We start from the raw sequence: 22,351 nt of genomic DNA on the forward strand, positions 1-22,351 counted from the left end.
GTAACTATCTGGGAGCCATTATTTCTTGGTTTTATTATTTCTTGGCATTATTCCATATATTAGATTACAAAATATTCTGCAAGGATTGTAATAAATGACTTGAGCAGTAACTGTAGAGGCAATGAAACAATATCAGTAACTTTCATATAGTCAACCTGATAGAAAAGTCAAGATTGGGACAAATAAAGAATGATAACTGGTTCTGTTTTTTAACCAACACAGTATATTCTCTTTTTAGGAAATTTTAGTTTATGAATCATAAATTGCTGATCATACCAAAGAAAATAAGTATATTAAAACTAATAGCAGAGATGTAAGGATAAAGTCGGAGAAGGCAATGGCACCCCACTCCAGTACTCTTGCCTGGAAAATCCCATGGACGGAGGAGCCTGGTAGGCTGTAGTCCATGGGGTTGCTAAGAGTTGGACACGACTGAGCGACTTCCCTTTCACTTTTCACTTTCACGCATTGGAGAAGGAAATGGCAATCCACTCCAGTGTTCTTGCCTGGAGAATCCCAGGGACGGCCGAGCCTGGTGGGCTGCCGTCTATGGGGTCGCACAGAGTTGGACACGACTGAAGCGACTTAGCAGCTTAGCAGCAAGGATAAAGTAACAAATTAATCTGATCCCCTTTTCAAAGGAAGGGGATCAACATTTTTTAGAGCTGCCCTTGCATAATGAACTGTGTCTCTTTGTCACTGGAAACTACGATTTGGAGAACCGGGCAAAAATCTCTTTTTGTATAGAAAAATCAGGTATCTATCATTTTTCAATTAAGACTTCTAGTTTTCATAACTATATGTAAGATGTAATGATAATAAAGACCAAATTTTTATAATCTTTGAGATCATAAAGTAAAAAAATAAAAATTAAGCTTAATTTTTATCCACTGAAAGGAAGACAAAATAGCCTATAAACTGCTTACAAATCTACGATGTTTAATTAAACAAAAATAACATAAGACATTATAATAAATATGAGTCAGTTTGTTTATCAAGAATACCTATCTTAAAAGGAAATACAACATGAAGCGACTGCATGTGTAGTACAATTCCATCATTACATATGAGAAAACCTCAAGAGTGTTTTAATACTCCTTGAAGTAGCTATGGGTACAACTGTTCAAACATTCCAAAGATTACAACACTGTATATAGATACTGTCAAAACCAAGAACTTAATTATGTGTATTATGAATGTTTTAGGTTAAACAAATTGATCTAATAGGCAAATGGCTTTCTGAGTTAGGAGGAGACAAATTTTTATGATTTCAAAGAAGGAATAGCTTTTTTATGGCTCAAAGCTAAGATGGACTGAAACCATCTTGGACAAGCCATTCTCTTATCTCTAAAATCTCTTTTGCCTGTTTTCTCACTGGCAAAATGTAAATTTTCCTTACAGTTCAGATAGTCGTTGGGAAGACGAAATGAGAACACTTGTAAAAAAAGAAAACATTCCTACCAGAGGACTTGGCATGGAGCAAATGCTCAATAAACGTAACTCGATGATAAACAACAAAGAAAAAGGAGCTGAGTCAAAAGAAGGATACGTAAATCAGACTAAAGAGCAGCTGCGCCATTTTAAAAGACCATAGCCTTTAATTTTTTTGCTACTATGTTTACTTTTGGCAATAAGGAGTTCATGGTCTGAGCCACAGTCAGCTCCTGGCCTTGTTTTTGCTGACTGTATAGAGCTTCTCCATCTTTGGCTGCAAAGAATATAATCAATCTGATTTCAGTGTTAACCATCTGGTGATGTCCATGCGTAGAGTCTTCTCTTGTGTTGTTGGAAGAGGGTGTTTGCTATGACCAGTGCATTATCTTGGCAAAACTCTATGAGCCTTTGCCCTGCTTCATTCCACGTTCCAAGGCCAAATTTGCCTGTTACTCCAGGTGTTTCTTGACTTCCTACTTTTGCATTCCAGTCCCCTATAATGAAAAGGACATCTTTTTTGGGTGCTGGTTCTAAAAGGTCTTGTAGGTCTTCATAGAACTGTTCAACTTCAGCTTCTTCAGCGTTACTGGTTGGGGCATAGACTTGGATTACTGTGATATTGAATGGTTTGCCTTGGAAATGAACAGAGATCATTCTGTCGTTTTTGAGACTGCATCCAAGTACTGCATTTCAGACTCTTTTGTTGACCATGATGGCCACTCCATTTCTTCTGAGGGATTCCTGCCCACAGTAGTAGATATAATGGTCATCTGAGTTAAATTCACCCATTCCAGTCCATTTCAGTTCGCTGATTGCTAGAATGTCGACATTCACTCTTGCCATCCCTTGTTTGACCACTTTCAATTTGCCTTGATTCATGGACCTGATATTCCAGGTTCCTCTGCAATATTGCTCTTTACAGCATCGGACCTTGCTTCTATCACCAGTCACATCCACAGCTGGGTATTGTTTTTGCTTTGGCTCCATCCCTTCATTCTTTCTGGAGTTATTTCTCCACTGATGTCCAGTAGCATATTGGGTACCTACTGACCTGGGGAGTTTCTCTTTCAGTATCCTATCATTTTGCCTTTTCATACTGTTCATGGGGTTCTCAAGGCAAGAATATTGAAGTGGTTTGCCATTCCCTTCTCCAGTGGACCACATTCTGTCAAATCTCTCTCAAACTCAGTTTGTGCACGTGTCTGACGGACTGATGATGAAGGAACACAGTGGGGTCACAAGGTTAACCTTATCCGTCCTTAGGCTCCAGGAAGCCTGGGGCTGTGTGCTCATGATAGTCAAGTAGTCAACATCTTCCATGCAGTGGGGGGTTTTCATATCTGCCACACAACTCAGGAAATGTGCATCAAATACTGTTATCTAGGTACTTTAGAGGAATTGATGCTTTTGAACTGTGGTGTTGGAGAAGACTCTTGAGAGTCCCTTGGACTGCAAGGAGATCCAACCAGTCCATTCTGAAGATCAGCCCTGGGATTTCTTTGGAAGGAATGATGCTAAAGCTGAAACTCCGTCCTTTGGCCACCTCATGTGAAGAGTTGACTCATTGGAAAAGACTCTGATGCTGGGAGGGATTGGGGGCAGGAGGAGAAGGGGACGACAGAGGATGAGATGGCTGGATGGCATCACTGACTCGATGGACATGAGTCTGAGTGAACTCCGGGAGTTGGTGATGGACAGGGAGGCCTGGCGTGCTGCGATTCATGGGGTCGCAAAGAGTCGGACATGACTGAGCGACTGATCTGATCTGATCTGATGTTTACTTTACAAAATAATTGTGTTATTCTTATATCTGGGTTACATGTAAAAGAAATCTATTTAAAAGAAATTAGAAGATTTCTATTTTAAGGTTCATGAAGTGAAAGTTCTCTGTCATTTGTAGGAAAGAAGATAAGATCATTCCAATCCTATCAAGACACTAGATTGGCCAGTTAATGCTGGCCATCATTTCTTTGGCTTTTACAAGGGCAAGGAACTGGAGAAAACTGGGCCATACAACAGTGGTTCTCCAATCTGGCAGATTATTGAGATTACTCAGAAAACTGTTTAAAAAGCCAGATCCTGAAGTTCATCATCAGACCACTCAGTCAGAACCTGAGAAGGGATCCAGAGACCTGCGTCTGAAAACAATGCTCCAGGCGACTATGTTCATGCTTTTGGAATCCTCACCTTGATGGAAGGAGATTCAGTGTAAGCAGATTTGTTCTTACTTAAGACTATACAGAAGAAATTTTAATATCAACATTTAAAAATTTCTACTGTGCTTCCTTAGTCCTTGGATCTTTCCTCGTGGCTCAGACAGTAAAGACTCTGCCTGCAATGCAGGAGACCCAGGTTCAATCCCTGGGTCTGGAAGATTCCCTGCAGAAGGAAATGGCAATCCACTCCAGTATTCTTGACTGGCAAACCTCATGGACAGAGGAGCCTGGTGGACTACAGTCCATGGGGTCGCAAAAAGTCCGACATAACTGAGTGACTAACACTTTCTAAATTTCCTATAGTCCTTATCTTAAAAAAAGTGCCCTGAGGGATTCAACTGAGGGTCTGGATGTCCTTGGTTAGGCTTTACCATTTGCTTCTTTCATAACATATAAAATTGGTGACTTGGAAAGCTAGAATGGCATTCTGCGTGTGTGGTGAGAGGTGTGCACATGAGCATCTGAGATCACATATTACACACGATACTCCTCACATGGGGACTGAATGGACCTAAAGCCAGCATTATCCCAGCAGTTTCTGAAACCATTTATGATCATGTTTACTGTTCTAAGAGAGACAGAAGTAACTCATAAATAGGACTCGATCTCTGTCTTTACTGGATGAGAAACTCAAGGAGGGTTAAAATGGGAGGAAGAGCCACTCTGCTGGCTAACCTTCTGCAGAGATCCCTGGGGCTTGAAGGAAATGGCAGGAATGTAGCTTGTCTCCCCTTTGAAGGAGAGAAGCCCAGCACAGAGCTGTCCCTTTTACACTTAGTGCTTCTTAATCATCACCTGCAAGTAAAAGGTAATGAAGATATTTCAAAAAGAGAAAATGGTAAGGGAAAAAAGGTCCAAAATGATTTAAAAAAATACAGGAAACAAAAATGGCTTCAAATAAGCCTGATAGTTCCTACATGTTCTTCACCCTTCAAGAAAGACTTGGCAATAGAATAAGATCACCTAAGAAACTTTATTCTAATAACATAAATCAGAATATTTTACTCTGCTTGAACTATAATGAAATCACGGCAGGTCAGAGTCAAGAAGAGAACCCCTGAGAAACTATTAAAAATTTAGTGAGGCCAATTTACATAGTAATTAACTTACTGATGAGGAGTACTAAAGTGGAGGTCTTCAGACCAGTGTGTTGCAGTTATAAGAATTTATAGAATGGGGCACAGTTATTACACACGTAAAAAATGTAACTATTTCAGCACAGTGACCAGGACCTCCACTGTGAACTTACTAGCTTCTCTATAATATTTGGGTGAGAAAGCTGACCTCGCAAAAGTCTATAAAGAGCTGTTCTCTAAAAAACAATCTTTATTTGAACTAGCATCTGGGACCATCACTCAGTGGTCAACAGTCCCCCTTCCTGTCTGTCTCTCTCTTCCATTCAGCCAATATTGATACTAAAGCACCCACTATGTGCCAGATACGACTGCAGATACATCAGTGAAAATGTGCAGATCTGTGCCTTCCTGGAGCTTTTGTTATTTGAAAGAAGAAGAAGAACAACACAGTATGAATAAGAAGTGATGAAACATTAGTCGCTCAGTTGTGTCCGATTCATTGTGACCCTGTGGACTGTAGCCTGCTAGTTTCCTCTGTTCATGGGCTTCTCCAGCCAAGAATACTGGAGTGGGAAGCCATTTCTTTCTCAAGGGGATCTTCCCAACCCAGGGACAGAACTCGGGTCTCCCGCATCACAGGCAGATTCTTTACTGTCTGAGCCACCAGGGAAATCCCCATATTGTTGTATGAAAGAGAAAGTTGCTCAGTCGTGTCCGACTCTTTGCAACCCCATGGACTAGTCCATGGAATTCTCCAGGCCAGAATACTGGCCTGTAGTGGGTAGCTTTTTCCTTCTCCAGGGGATTTTCCAAACCCAGGGATCGAACCCAGGTCTCCTGCATTGCGGGTAGATTCTTTACCAGCTGAGCCACCAGGGAAGCCCATATCATAGTAGGCTAGGTAATAAATGCTGTGGAAAAGGAAGAACTATGGTGGGATTAGGGGGAGAGTGCTGAAATTTAAGCAGGGAGGTCAGAGCAGGCCTCCCTGAGCCAGAGGCTGCATTTGCTCATGTGAGTAAAGACCTGAAGGAGATGTAGGAGAGAGATGTGCAGGGACCTGGGGGAGAACAAGGGGGGCAAGAGGAAGCCCAAGCAGAGGCCCAAAGGCTGGCGTGTCTGGGGGATTATCTACTGCTGTGCTTCTTAAGCTGAAGAGTTAAAGACAACATCAGGAGTTACTCAGAGGGCCACTGCTGGGTCCCAGCCCCAGAGGAGGAGCCGGGCTGGTCGTATTCCCATGGGTGGAAACGTGAGAGAGCAGATGTGTAAGGACGCAGAAGATTGTGTCTGTGGATACAATGAGTGTTGGTTCCTGTGGACTTGGAGGTGGGGCATCCAGGAAGAAGTGGGCACGCTACAGTGACATTCAGTATTCGGCCCTGGAGACAGAATTGACAGGGAAACAAGAGAAGGGTGGGAACAGGGACAGACTCCTAATGGGAGGTGGGAAGATTTGAAGCCAGTCTCCCGCATTGCAGGCAGATTCTTTACCAGCTGAGCCACAAGGGAAGCCCAGTCAGTATTAAGATGCTCTGAAAAAACTAAAAATTTCAGTCAACTTTCTGTATGTCTTGAAACTAATAATAGTAGTGTAAGGATTCTAAGAGGTAGATATAAAACGAAGACTTTAAAATTCATTTAGCATGACACTGTCTGGCCACTCTTAATTTCTGTAATTTATCAGGTGTCTAAGGGAATGAAATGAAAAGTTCCCTTAGTGCCAGTAACTTCTACTCCTGCATAGTTTCCTACTTACCGTAAAAGAGGAGCTGTATTCTGGTTCATTCCCCCTGAAAAGCATGATCTAACTTTCAAACACTAGATATGGCAGAATTCTTAATCCTCAAATGACATGGGTAATTCACTAAACCGAAGCAAAGAGGGGACAGGGAAACTTTACATAATGAAGTATGAGGTGGTGTGGTGGTGGCTGAGAACCTGCACAGATCTGGATGAATTTTTAAAAAATTAATTAACTTGAGTGGCTGCGCTGGGTCTTCGTTGCTGTGCATAGGCTTCTCTAGTTGCGCAGCACAGGCCCCAGGCGTGTGAGTTTCAACAGCTGCAGCACGCAGGCTCAGCAGTTGTGGCGCGTGGGCTTAGTTGCTGTACAGCACGTGGCATCTTCCCGGACCATGGATCAAACCGGTATCTCCCGCATGGGCAGGCGGATTCTTATGCATTGCAATGCCAGGGAAATCCCTGGATGAATTCTGACCGATCATCGTGACATCTCCAATGCTCACTAGTCGGTGAAATGGGAGCCAGCGGGCGGGCCCTGCTGTAGATGCAGACAGTGAGAAACTTTGAGCTGTGGCTTCTGACTGAGCTCCTGGAGGACACACTAGCTTTATTTATTTGCTTCCAAACTCGAAAGGAGAAATAAGCATCATAGGATTTCAGAGCCTGTTCTTTATGTCTCTGTTTATGCAGGAGGGTCCCAAAAAACTAATTACCTGGTATTGCCTTTCCCAGACTTCACGCAATACCAGTAAGAAGAGGATGTTTAGAATGATATTAATACTATTTACTCTGAACAGCCAAGTTGTTTAACTATATAGACAGATTTATCCAAAGAGTATATATTCCCACACAGGATATTATACAAATATTTTACAAGGCTATGTCAAATAACATTTGATTGAAAAATATTTTATTTGGTTGGAAGTCAATTACTATGCCATGGGCTTCCAGATCTTAATGTTTACTTGCCCAAAATTGGAAGAATAATTCTTCAACAAATTTGGCTTCAGTTCTGCAACGCAAGGAACACTTCAAAAACTTTTGGCTCATCTTCTTCAGTTGACATTAGCTGGCTAATGTCTCATGAGTAAGAGGCACTGTGCTTCTCTTAACAACCCAAAAGGCGGTTCTAAATTATCTAAATGTTTAATTTATACTTTAAGAAAGAACAAATCAGTAAGTACATACTGTTGTGCACTTTCACAAAGAGCTCACTATAACAGCATTTCCAATGTGAAATAACCTCTTTTACATCAATCTCATGTACAAAGCTATTATTACATACCCAACAATTATTTTATCAGTATATATTAGTGAACCACCCAAAAGACTATAATGTGCTGTCATGTGGCATAGTACAAATATTATTCAACACACAGCTTGAATTTTCAATCAACTTTAGATACAGCACAATCCTGTGAATTAAACTCTAGAGGTTTTAAGTGATTCACTTTATTATAAACAACCCAAAAAGATGATTAAAATAATTGAGATAAGGCTTGATTATAAACAGTCTTTTTTTCTGGAAACATCTGTGGTAATAATGTGCTATCATTTAAACCAACTGAGGGTGACTCACCATCTGTGAGTAAATGTAATTTTGGTTTCTTTTCTAGTACTGGGAATGGATTTCTCTCTCTCTTTTTAAGCTGAATCATCCATCCTCCATCTATCTGTCCCTCTTGCAACCACAGAGTGAGATGGTAAGCTGCTGTTAAGAATACAGTTTTTGGCTATGTTCCAGAAAAAAATTAACCGTCCCACTTAAGGAATTTATCCATGACCTTGGCTTCAATGGGATCTTCCTCTAAGTTAGAGTTAACTGGCCTGAGACCTTCCACAGATCAATAAATCTCTGTATTTATTCAGTCATAAATAAAAAAAAACAAGAGTTATATTTCTCACTTATATTTTACTGTCTCAAATATAAAGGATATTTCCTTTCTGAATATATAGTATAATAAATGAACAACAAAGTAACATTCAAACATATAGCCTCTACAGTGTAATTCATTTTGCTTTAAGGTAAGTATTACAGTGAACTATAAAATTAACTTTCAGTATCTGCGATGGCCCATGGAGGGGTTCTTGAGCCAGAGGTGTTCACTAAAGAAATTAGAAAATAAAATTTGCGATCAGAATAAGTAGAAAAAAATGGACTAAAAACAGAACTAGTGAGAGACAACCCAAAAGAGAGGAGCTGAGATTTATCATAGGGGAGGGACAGATACAAAAGAGTACCTGGGGATCACAGCAGAGTGAGGAAGTGCTAACTATCTGAAGAGAAAGGAGGTGGGAAAGGACAGGTGAGTGGAAGAGTACAGAAAGTTCTTAGAAGATGGCGGCTAGCGCCCAGGTCTTGTTTCCTAAATACCAAAAAAAAAAAATACCATGGAATCAGGGTCATTGAAGAAGTGGTTGATTCCAGGGCTGGGGAGGATACAGGAGTTAATCTGGAGGAGCTCCCGCTGGCCAGAGCTGGAACAATTTGAGCATCAAAATAAATGACAGTATTGGATTATAATCTATAGGATAAAATACAAAATTATCGTTAGGTAAACACCACAGTAATAACTGTGTAGGGACGCTCCACTGATGAATGATAAAATCAAGGCAAAAGTGTCTGGAGAAACAGGATGTTAGCAAAGTCTCACTCCTAAGATAGTAATTGAAAACGAAGGCAGAAATAGTCACTTTTCACTGGAGCAATCTGGTAGACATCACAGTGACTGACTGATCAAGCGTAACATCAAGAGTTGTGAGATAGGCTGACACCATGTATCTCCTGAGATAATGAACTGAGAGGGACACAATGGTACTTTCATGGTATTTTGGCCAAATGCTTATATAACTTCAATATAATCATGAGGAAACATAAGAAAAACCCAAGTTGAGTGACATCCTATAAAATAACTGACCAGCCAACATCCATAGCATCAAGGTCATGAACGATAAGGAAAGACTGAGGAACAGTCTCAGGTTAGAGGAGATTAAGGAGATTTAAGAACTAAATACAATGTGGGTCTTGAAAAAATTCTGAAACAAAATAAGAACACTGGGAGAAAAAAACAACTGGCATAATTCAAATGAGGTCTGTAATTTAGTTAACAGTATTGTACTTATGTTAATTTTCTGGTTTTGATAATTGTACTATAGTTATATGTGTTGTTAACATCAGAGGATCCTAGATGAAGGGTTTACATGAACTGTCTCTATTACTTTTGCAACTTATCTGTAAGTCTAAAATTATTTTAAAATAAAATATAAAGGACAATCAAATATCTTCTCTTCTCAATACCCTATCTATTACTACCTATTACTAAGACTGCTCTTTACTATCTATTAATAAGACTGCTCCCTCCCCAATATTGTCTACATTCCTCTAATTTTCTTATTTGTTGTTGTTTAGTTGCTAAGTCATGTCTGACTCTTTCTGTGACCTCATGAACTGTAGCCCGCCCACCAGGCTCCTCTGTCCATGGGATTTCCCAGGCAAGAATACTAGAATGGGTTGCCATTTCCTTCTTCAGGAGATAATCCCAACCTAGGGACTGAACCCATGTCTCCTATATTGGCAGTGGATTCTTTACTACTAAACCACCAGAGGAGCCCCCATTTTTCTTATTTACCACTACCTAAGATAGCAAACACTGGAAACTTTATTTTTTGGGGCTCCAAAATCACTGCAGATGGTGACTGCAGCCATAAAATTAAAAGACGCTTACTCCTTGGAAGGAAAGTTATGACCAACCTAGACAGCATATTAAAAAGCAGAGACATTACTTTGCCAACAAAGGTCTGTCTAATCAAGGCTATGGTTTTTCCAGTGGTCACATATGGATATGAGAGTTGGATCATAAAGAAAGCTGAGCGCTGAAGAACTGATGCTTTTGAACTGTGGTGTTGGGGAAGACTCGAGAGTCCCTTGGACTGCAAGGAGATCTAACCGGTCCATCCTAAAGGAGATCAGTCCTGGGTCTTCATTGAAAGGACTGATGTTGAAGTAGAAACTCCAATACTTTGGCCACCTAATGAGAAGAGCTGACTCATTGGAAAAGACCCTGATGCTGGGAGATTGAAGGCGAGAGGAGAAGGGGACGACAGAGGATGAGATGGCTGGATGGCATCACTGACTCAATGGACATGAGTTTGAGTAAACTGTGGGAGTTGGTGATGGACAAGGAGGCCTGGCGTGCTGCAGTCCATGGGGTTGCAAAGAGTCTGATATGACTGAGCGACTGAACTGAACCGAAGATAGCAAATACTACAAAGTAAGCTATAAGGATTTATTGTACAACACAGGAAATAGAGCCAATATTTCATAATAATTATAAATGGAATAAACTTTAAAAATGGTGAGTCACTATATCGCACACTTGTAAATTATTTATCTTACTATCTCCTTCACACACACACACACACACACACACACAAATAAAGCTTTATGAGGCAGGGATTTTTGTCTATTTTGCCCACTGTTATATCCAGAGTTTAGAACAGTGCCTGACACATATAGGGAGAGACAATTAAGTTAATTAAAATTGTAAAGAGGGTGGTAAATTAAAAATTAGAAAAGCAGGTCTGGAGATAGGATATTTCACTCCAGAACTCTTGAATTCTATAACAAATCCCCATTTCCTCTTTAGAATATATAAAATGAGCTTTTCATTTATCTAGTTACTACATTTACTAAGTAACTACTATGTACCAGACACTGAACTAGGTAGGTATCAAGAGGATGCAGGTGACTAAGACATGACCCGTATTCTCAAGGAAGTTATAGGTGAGTGGGAGAGAGAAAACATTTAAATAACTGCATAAAGGTAGAACAGGAGAGGAGTTCCCAAAAATGTACATATAAAATACAGTGGGTATTTAGAGGAGGAGGCACAGATAGGTTGAGAAATAAAAGGAAAGGCTTCATAAAGTTGTTAGATTTATCAAGGGCTTTGGTGAATGCTTAGAATTTGAATAAACAAAAAGCAAAGGTGGAGGGGATGGAGAATGGTATATTGGGAAAAGAAAGTTGTATGAGCGAATCCAAACATGCGGGAAGGAAGAAGGCACAGAGCTAGTTCTGCTTGGCTGGAGCACCGGGTGGGGCTGGGGTATGGTAATAGGGAGACAAAGGCGTGGAAGGGCAGGCTGGGCTAGATGGTGGATGGTCTAGAAGTCCAGCCTAAGGATCCCAGACCTTATCAGGCTCAACAGAGCCTCACCTCTGAACAGCTGAAGGATGTTATTAGGGTGCTGCCCTACAAAAATTCTTCATGGAATTTTAGAAGACAGAATTCTAGACTCATAAGAATTATAAGAATTCTTACTCATAAGAATTGTTGGTTCAGAAGGTAAAGAATCTGCAGAGTCTGAGACCTAGGTTCAATCGCTGGGTTGGGAAGATCCCCTGGAGGAGGGCACAGCAACCCACTCCGGTATTCTTGCCTGGAGAATCCCCATGGACAGAGGACCCTGGCAGGCTATGGCCCATGGGGTTGCAGAGTCAGACACAACTGAGTGACTAAGCACAGAATACAGCACAAGAATTACAAGAAGGACTTCCCTGGTGGTCCCGCGGCTAAGACTCTGCGCTCCCAATACAGGGGCCTGGGTTTGATTCTTGGTTAGGGAACTAGATTCCACATGCTGCCACTAAAGATCTTGCATGCCACAACTAAGACTTGGTTCAGCCAAATAAATAAGTATTAAAAAAAAAAGAACTGCCTGAAATCTTTGGGATCATCCTGTACAACTTTTTTATCAACAAGAACTCTTTCCATCTTTCCCCTGTCTTATAGATTTGAGCCCCTTTGTCATCTGGCTCAATTTTCACATTTATCATCCAGACTTTATTGTGAATACAACACTTCACTACTTCATGAAGCTCCATATGGACTACTAAAGAACCTGACCCATCAGAAAACATTTCCTTAGGTGGAACTAATACCTGTCTGTATTCAGTCACTACCCATTCATTGCCCTGTGGTATAAAATAAAAGGCTTAATTCCTCTTTTAGAGTATAATCCTTAAAGTAGTTGAACAGTTCTTATATTTTCCTTTTTTTTTCCAAGTCACATATTCTCTGCTCCTAACCTCATGTGACTTAACAGGGTCCTTACTGTAACGTCACCTGCTTGTGAACACAGTTTATTTTACTGATGAGTTGCTCAGATGGAACCGAACCACCACAGTGTGGTTGCACCAGCAAGGAATAAGGTAGGTATAGGGCAGGGTGAATGAGACAGACTCCGGAAAAAGACGCCTCGGCTTGAACCTCAGTTTTGCCGACAGTAACTTCTCTGAGGCTTAGCTGCCTTGCCTAGAATCAGGACAACAGCACTAACTCATGGTGCTATAAAGTGCTTACAAGAGTGTCTTATAGCACTATTAGTATTAATGTGGAGACTGAGTTCTCAAATTTTGCACACAGGCTGTATCTGCCAGCATTGTGAGAAACCGTGTATCTGAGGCTTAAGATGAAAGAAGGCTGGCAGCTCTTGTACCATTCTTATACTTACCTTGGAGTTTGATTTTGCTTAAAAGATATATTCTTTTCCAGTTTGAGATTATTCTCAAATGAAGGAGATAAACGAGCATTTGAAAATGGGAGAATGCATCAATCAATTATGTCATTTTCTCCACTGTTCCTATGCTGAAGGCCCACGACTTATTCTGTTGCTTTCTTCTCTCAGAGGGTCAAAGTCCCCTTCCAATTCGAGCCTTCTGACAACATTTATTTAAGCTCATGCCACTCCATTACATTTGTTCTCTATACATAACATTCTTTCCATCTTCTGTACACATCCTTTAAAAACTCCGCGCTCATCAAGAAGCTTCTCATTTTGCTTCTTGTTTCTTTCGGTGGTATGCCACACTGTTGGTGACTCAAGCACCTTACTTCCCCTTTCATGGTGAAAGCCTGGAAACTACGCCCCCAGCATCTCCCCAGAAGGGCTTTGGGTTAGACTGTGGCGATGAGATGAACTTGTATTTCAGAAGGCAGAAGAGACACAGAGGCCACTGGTGCTCTGGTAACAGCGGTGGGCAGGCTGTGAGCTTCAGCAAGCGTTTTGCCAGTGGTTTCCAGCAATCTCCCTGCAGACCCCCATAAAGATGCTGCAGGCAGGCCAGACTGTTGGTGACGACACTCTTACCACTTCTGATTTCCTGAAAGCCAGCACTGGCTTTCGCTGAAGTTGGCTTCCCTGGTCCTTTCAATGACTGCTAAATTTCCTATATTAAATGGCTTTCTGTTTGCAATCAGGGGTTTTATTTCTCTGACAGGTTTGGTAGGGAGAACAGAAGCTACTCTCTATAACTTAAGTATAAAGGATTTTGTAGGGAAAACAAATTTATGCAACTGTTAGAAAGGCAAAATCAGAGAAACTGTGACAGAAGACTGTCCACAGCACTGGGGCGGGTGGTTCTCAAGAGCTCACAGCAAGCAGCTGCAGCAAACCTCAGTATTGTGGGAGCCATCAACGACCCTTACTGCCTACACAGCATGAAGCCAAGCAGGAGCTGCCTCTGGAGAATAATGGCTCCTTCTCATCTGCCTGATGAAGAGATGATGCGGAGGGAAACTGAAAGCAAATGGAGAAGAGGGCAGCAGAGGATGAGATGGTTGGATGGTGTCACTGATTCAATGGACATCAACTTGGGCGAACTTTGGGAGATGGTGAGGGACAGGGAGGCCTGGCGTGATGCAGTCTGTGGGGGCGCAGAGAGTTGGACACAACTGAACGACTGAACAACAATAACTCTTCTGCTTTCTGTTTATGCAAGTGTGCCTCTCCTTGGCGACTTCAACTCAGAACTACAAGAAGGGAGGATTCTGGGAAATGCATCCTGGCGCTTTTCTGTGATGCGGAGGAGACTGGAGAAGGCAGTGACTGCGAGGCAGAGTTGAAAACATACTTCAGTCCAAACGCAGTTCTCATGTTCGTTTGCACAGGACAATCGGTGATTGTACAGTTAATATTTTTTTATTTTGTTTTCCATCCCTCTTGTACTATATGTTTTGTTATGAGCCATATTCAACTTTTAGCAATTTCTGTACTTCTGGCATACAAATGGGACTACTTCTTCCTTTGCTATGATGAACTGAAATGTGAGCTCTTTGTCATTAAAAAAAAAAAAAGCCCCAGATTAATAATATAGCCTTACTGTTTCTTGCATCATCTGAGAGTAAAACTGTTATCAAAAATGTATGCAATTTCCTGCTTTGAGGAGAATGATAATGTTGGTATCAGATCAGTCGCTCAGTCGTGTCCGACTCTTTGCGACCCCATGAATCGCAGCACGCCAGGCCTCCCTGTCCATCACCAGCTCCCGGAGTTCACTGAGACTCACATCCATTGAGTCAGTGATGCCATCCAGCCATCTCATCCTCTGTCGTCCCCTTCTCCTCTTGCCCCCAATCCCTCCCAGCATCAGAGTCTTTTCCAATGAGTCAAATGTTGGTATACACAGACAAAATAATACTCTTAGGGATGGAAGGTTCTTAAGAGTCACGTAGTTGGATTTGCCAACCAATATTTGAGTCCTTGCAGTTGGAACAGCAAATAATTGCACATGTACACCTTACTGTCTGTTCCTGCTGCCAATGGCAGGCTCTGGGAATGGATCTCAGCACTCTCTCTGCTGGACCTGCACACAGCCTGAGACTCCTCCCTTCTCTGTGCTGGCCAGCTCATGCCAACAGATAAGAGCCTCACCCAGCATGGAACCTGTCTGCCTCCCTGTCAAGTGGCCATCATTCTCCGATGCTACCATCTCCTGTGAGAGTGACTGCATCACTGCCCAGAAGTTGCCTATTCCGTCTCTAAGTCTAGTTGACTCTTCTTTTTTTTTTCTCTAGTTGACTCTTGAACAATAAGGATTTAAACTGCATGGATCCACTTAATGCATAGGTTTTTTTTTTCCTAACAGTAAATACCGCAGTACTGCACCCTCCACGGTGGGTTGAACCCATGAGTTCAGAAGAACTATGAACACAGAAAAGAAAGAAAGAAAAGAAAGATAACACTAAGTCATGTCCAACTCTTGCGTTTCCATGAACCATAGCTCGCCAGGCTCCTCTGTCCATGGGATTCTCCAGGCAAGAATACTGGAGTGGGTTGCCATTCCCTTCTCCAGGGGAACTTCCCGACCCAGGAACTGAACCCAGGTCTCCCGCATTGCAGGCAGATACTTTACCAACTGAGCTACATGGGAATACAGAAGGCAGCTAAATTCCATCTGGGTTTTTGACTGTGTGAAGGGTCTGTGCTCTTAATCCCTGCATTGTTCAAGGGTCAACTGTAGTTCCATTTCGCAGAAAACTCTTCCTTAAATGGGACTGAAATACAACTTTTCTGTATAAAGCGTCTACCCCCTTGTTCCTATTCCTGAGATCAACATAGTAAGGCCAACTCTGCTTTAGTAAACAATTCTTCCAGTCCTTGAAGACAGTAAGTCTCTTCTGCTTGGATCCTGTGAATTCCTGTAAGTATGCCCTCTGTTCTTCCACAGTATTGGTGATTCTCTGAAAGTTTTCCAAATTGTCTTAAGGTGTTGCCTCCAAAATTTTCTCTGAATTTTCTAGTACAGACAGCCTCTAGATACTACTAGCTATATACACGTGCATTGACCTACGTACACTGATGAGTCATACAACATTTAGCGAAGTGGAGCCAGGCATCTATGAAAGGTGAAGCTAGCCAATGTCTGAAAATTGTCCTTGACACCGCCTAGTCCAAGTCCAAGTTCACTTTCATAAATAATTCTTCCAATACTTGCAGGCCAGTTCTGCTACCAGTCTATCAGAACTGATGTTCAGCCACCATTCCCTGGAGCTTTTGTAAATAATACAGATAATGCTCAGTTGTGTTTGACTCATGACCCCATGCACTGAAGCCTGTCAGGTTCCTCTGTCCATGGAATTTTCCAGGCAAGAATATTGGAGCGGGTTGCCATTTCCTATTCCAGGGGATCTTCCCGACTCAGGGATTGAACCCATGTCTCTTGTGTCTCCTGCACTGGCAGGCGGGTTCTTTACCACTAGCACTACCTGGAAAGTCTGACGCAGACTATAACTATTTCCTAAAAGGTCAGCAAATTTGGAAAACTCAGCAGTGGCCACAGGACTGGAAAAGGTCAGTTTTCATTCCAATTGCAAAGAAAGGCAATGCCAAAGAATGCTCAAACTACTGCACAATTGCACTCATCTCACACGCTAGTAAAGTAATGCTCAAAATTCTCCAAGCCAGGCTTCAGCAATACATGAACCGTGAACTTCCAGATGTTCAAGCTGGTTTTAGAAAAGGCAGAGGAACCAGAGATCAGATTGCCAACATCCACTGGATCATCGAAAAAGCAAGAGAGTTACAGAAAAACATTTATTTCTGCTTTATTGACTATGCCAAAGCCTTTGACTGTGTGGATCACAATAAACTGTGGAAAATTCTGAAAGAGATGGGAATACCAGGCCACCTGACCTGCCTCTTGAGAAACCTATATGCAGGTCAGGAAGCAACAGTTAGAACTGGACATGGAACAACAGACCGGTTCCAAATAGGAAAAGGAGTATGCCAAGGCTGTCTATTGTCACCCTGCTTATTTAATTTATATGCAGAGTACATCTTGAGAAACGCTGGGCTGGAGGAAGCACAAGCTGGAATCAAGACTGCCGGGAGAAATATCAATAACCTCAGATATGCAGATGACACCACCCTTATGGCAGAAAGTGAAGAGGAACTAAAAAGCCCCTTGATGAAAGTGAAAGAAGAGAGTGAAAAAGTTGGCTTAAAGCTCAACATTCAGAATACTAAGATCATGGCATCTGGTCCCATCACTTCATGGCAAATAGATGGGTAAACAGTGGAAACAGTGTCAGACTTTATTTTTTGGGGCTCCAAAATCACTGCAGATGACAATTCCTTGGACAAACTGTTAGCACTTCCACCTTTCCACCACAGTCCAAGTCAAGTAATAATTTAACTGATCCTTCTGCTCTCACAGTCACATTACAATCTACTCTCAACACATCAACCAGAGTGATCCGACCAGAATCAAAACCCCACCATGCCTCTCCTCTTCTTACAATCTTGCCCTGGCTCCCCATTCCACTGCCCTGCCCCACCCCTTATCATCTCTGTTTACCTTCTGCTCCTCTCCCCTTGTCCACACAGTTCTAGCTGCTTTGTTCTCATTATTTCTTCAACATGCTTGGCATCCTCCTGGCTTTGGGCCTTTTCAGGAACTGCTTAGGATTCTACTTTGAAGCAGCACATCTAATTTGCTCACCACCTTTTTTTTTGGTTAAAGGTTGGCTATACCATTCTCTGTTAATTCTACAACTTTCTCCCACCACATCCTCACTGGCACTCCCAAACCCTCTTAAGTCTGCTTGATCATTTCTTTATTTTTCAGAGCATCTACCACTCTAGATCATTTTGTTATTTATTACATCATGCTGATTATTTGTTGTCTGTTTCCACCTGCTAAACTACAAGCCCTGAAAGGGCAGGGATCTTTGCTCACTCTGTGCCCAGGCACTTAAGAGCGACAGCTGTCACAGAGCAGATGCTTGATAAAGGCTTGCTCAGGGTTGGTGGAAGCTGTGGCAAGCTTTAACCTAATGTCACACTCATCATCACTTATCATCGCCCCCTTCTCCTGAACTCTCATTCCCATCCTGCTCTGGACTTTCTCTCCCGTGATCCAACCTCCCGTGCCCCACACTGCCTTTTCAAACCCTGACTTCATGGTTATTATGTCCTGCGAAATTCTCAGTCCCTGCACTGGATCTTCCGTCTCTCCTTCTCACCTCTTTAACAAGAACCTGGTTCGCCCCTCAGGACTCCCAAATCCCTGGAGCCTTTGAAAGTAGAAGCTGATGGTTCTTCACACTCCCTAGTCTTCAGGGCCTGGAGGTGCAGCTGGTGTCTTCTTTGTTTTCACTGCTGTTCCTTGGCTGTTGTTCCTCGGCTGTTGTTCCTCTACTCTTAAATACAAAGCTCTGTTCATGTGAGGCCAATATCAGCTTCTTCTCTTCCTTTTACCTGCCGCATGCTGATTCCTAGGCCACTCTATTTACTGTAGTGTTTGGCTCAGTCTTTCTTTCCCCCCACGACTTATCATCCTGGGTTGACTATGATGCCCACATGTATGGCCCATGGTTGACTTCAAATCCATTAACTGGCTCCATTACACTGACTTCCGTTTACATCCATATCATTTCAGCCCCCTGCTCACGGCTGAACCCAGGCCATGTTGTCATGGAGATCTGCTCCTTGTGAACATCTGCAGTCTAACTATACTGCTCTCTAATCACAATTTCCATGACTTCTACTTCACTGGTTCTTTGATCTCATTCAAATCCCCCTTCCCTTCACTCCTCTGCATTATCCTTTCCTTACAGTCTTTTGATTGCAACACTTCTTTCTTGACTTTCCTAAACACCAGGATCCATCACTTCCTGTGAGTTGCCACTCTAATCATCATGCCCTGTAAAATGGCATAGTTCAAATAAATTCAAAAAGGTAAGGAAAAACCTGAGAGACCTCAGATATCTTACTTTAGGTAAGAGAGGAAATAACATGAATTTTCTACACTTACGGACTTGTCTGGAAAGAGAGTCAAGTCAGAGCTGGAGGGTCTGGTGAACTGTGATCAGGTTTTATGTCGCTGCCACATGCTGGTCCATTTTAGTTGAGGAGCAAACCCCCCCACCCCGCCCTCTGCTCAGCACTGTGAGAGCCGCAAGGCTGTCTGCGGACAGTGGGACTTCCGCAAGTGATCATGACTAATGTGCTGCTGCTTGACAAACTCTGTTGTTGTAACTGAAAATACTTTCATATCCTACAATGTTCATTAAGCAGCAGTTCCAGTGATACTGCTGCAAAGCACAACCCCCAAACAGTAACTTTGGAAAGAAGTCAGTTGTGACCAAACACTATGAAGAAGGCCAAACATTCACTATGATACCCTGTGTGTTGTTCATTTAGGAATGAGCACTCTAAAAAAAAAAGGAGATAATGAAAGAAAAAATTAAAAGAAGTATTAAGGTAAAAATAGGCGACAATGCCGTACATTCACGCATTTCTCCCTAAATATCCCCTTTACATCTTTTCTTGTGGGAAAATTAGTCTTGAAATATGAGTTTTGTATCATGAGATTGCCTCAGGTTCACATTTAGTGCACAGATTTAAATGTTTCCTCTAAACACTGTATTTCCCCTACCTCTTCCATAAAATACTCCTCTTTTTGTAGCTACACCCAGGTACACGGTGAATAATGTGGTGATTACGAGTATGGACTTGGGAGCTGAAGACCGGGGAATGGATCTCCTAGTTCATTAATTCCCTAACTGTATGACTTGGGGTAAATTACTTAACCTATCTTTGTACCAGATTCCTCATCTGAAAATTAGGATGATTAACACTACTTACCCTCAAAGGGCTGTTGTGAGGATTGATTAGTTAATATATAAGACACTTAGAGCCCCCAAAAGCACTGAGTAAACACTGTGTAAGTACTAGCTACCACTGCAGCTAACAGATCATCATTATATCACCACCACACCACCTATCGATCAACCCTTGATGATACACACAAGACTGAATTTATTTCAGTGGGTTAAAAAATAAGGTGCTCCTTTATTCATAGTATTTGAATTACTCATAGTATTATGCAGCGGTTACTCATAGGATATGTATGCAGTGCTGAAGACAGTCCTTTTGGGACTTCTTTTGGAAAACTATCAGAATCTTTCATCACAGCTCTGCATGTCAGTGTACAGGAGAGTAGGCAATATTTAGAGCTTTTCCCAGCACAAGTGCTGGGTAAGTAGTATGATTCTGAATAGAGCCTACTCAGACAATAACATTTACATCAATAGAGACAACAGTATGTTTCTTCTCCCAGTCCTACCTTCAGCCTGTCCTTGGGCAGCGCGACAACCCCTTGCTTGATGATTTCCAGGACTCGTTCCACTGACAGCTCAGCTCCAGCTTGTAGCAACCTTGAGCTAAAGAAGGTGATCACCTGGAATGCAAAGTGTTATTTTTTTAAACAAGTAGATACATGAGATATATTTTCAGTAGATACCTTTCTCACATGGTAGTCAAATGATCATTGTTCCACTTCTTAGAGTGACCTGGCTTTTAACTCACCCGCTCTCCTAATCAGTCCTCTCTATAAAGGCTTTGATGGCTGAATCAGAGCCAATCCCCTTAATATTCAGGGTTGATTATCCATTCTGTGAATTAAGTAGGTTCCTCAATTCTGAGCTTTCTTGTGCTAACCCACCTTGCATTTATATTTCATTTAGAGAGAAGCACTCATCAGAAGGCAGGAAGAAAAAGCCAAAGCTTAAAATCTGTTAATATTGAGGCTTAACAGTAACTGTAAAAACAAGTCTTAGGAAGAAAGGAATTTGAAACTAATGGCTAAAATGATGTTTTGGGGATTATTTATCAATTTAATTTATCCACAATACTCTTATTGCTGATCACCAGGGAAAATCAATAGCAAGCTATAATTTTTTTTTTCTTTTTTTGGTTTCATGTCACAAAACAGCCTGAATGAACTATGTAGCAAGAGGCTAAGATAGTAACATTCTGGAAATAACACTGTCTCCTAACAGTTGTCATTAAAAACTAAAAGAATATCATCATTTTTTAGGAAATCACTTACAAACAATGTTAATAAATCAAGATGACCATGGGTCACTTTTTATTTAAGAGCTATACTATACACTATAGACAAGAGATACCTGCAAAATATAAACATTTATGTTGTTTACAAAGTTGAGTATTTCCATTTACATGCTTTCTATTTTATAGGTAAGATACTTTAAGTTATTAAGAATTATTTCCAATTTTTTTTCTAAATTTTCTTTCAGGATTATTCTCCTAAATATTAATTGTTCAAATGCACAATCAGTTTTCTCCTAACCATTCTGGTGGGGAAGGTGCATGATATGACATAAAAGCCACTGAAATGGATTTATTCTGGAAAGCAGAGATCCAGCTAGAGCCAGAACCTTAACAAGCTTGTGCCTTGAGGGACGGTGCAGTGAGTGAAAACAAAGGCAGCCAATGCCTGGCTACACTGCTGTTGATTCCAAATAAATCGTCTCTTTATCCCAGGCAGTTTGCTGGCACCAGCTCCTTTGCAAGTTGCTTATTTTGTCCATGACAGGTTGCTTTTCAACATGTGCCTATGGCTGTTGTTTTTTCCAAGTCAGATTTTAAGCTCTTTAGGGGAATTCTGGGATAAAATTTTGTTCACATAGTCACAGCAGGTACTGAAACTGATTTTTATAAATCATAATTGTCTTTATTTTTAAATGGGCATTTTGTATGTGTAAAATAAGTAAATTCAGAGAAAACGTTTTTTTTGATTTTTGGTTGTACCTCAAGTTTTTGTGTTTTAATCAATACACTGATGATACCCTTGACAACTTATTCAGTGGAAGAGATATTCAGAGAATTTATAAGGAAACAGATGATATTTTGTGTCTTTAAAAAAGATGCAGTGTGTAAAAAAGACAAAGATGCAATGTAACTGGGGGACTAGACACAGATCAAACATGTACAAGGAAATGGACTTAGACATCATGGTAGTGTACACTACAAATTTCTCAAAAAGTCAGAGGCCTAGTTTGGGTCCTGCCTGTGATACTTACTAACAATGTGACACCCAACTTCTTCCAGATGTAGAACTGTGGAGTGGTTGGGAGCACCTATCAGGTGTCAGATAGCTTGGACTTAAATCTCAGCTTTCCTTATAAACTAAGGCAAGTTATTTAACATCTCCATATCTGAGTTTCTTGATCTATAAATATCAGGTATGGACCTGTCATATACTGCCTTTACTATGTGAGGTATGTTCCT

At 41.4% G+C, this 22,351-nt stretch overlaps 1 protein-coding gene across 7 annotated transcripts in view; it reads right to left on the reverse strand.

Moving 5' to 3' along the window:
* Positions 1-22,351, reverse strand: part of DYM (dymeclin) — a 392,053-nt gene that overhangs the window by 47,096 nt on the left and 322,606 nt on the right. For all 7 annotated transcript variants that reach the window (XM_070779026.1, XM_019986749.2, XM_070779029.1 and 4 more), the window contains one exon: positions 20,385-20,498. In XM_070779026.1, the coding sequence (XP_070635127.1) occupies positions 20,385-20,498 (114 nt within the window). The remainder of the gene's footprint in view (positions 1-20,384; positions 20,499-22,351) is intronic.

The sequence above is a fragment of the Bos indicus genome, chromosome 24 (genome assembly GCF_029378745.1).
Source record: "Bos indicus isolate NIAB-ARS_2022 breed Sahiwal x Tharparkar chromosome 24, NIAB-ARS_B.indTharparkar_mat_pri_1.0, whole genome shotgun sequence".
Lineage (NCBI taxonomy): Eukaryota > Metazoa > Chordata > Mammalia > Artiodactyla > Bovidae > Bos > Bos indicus.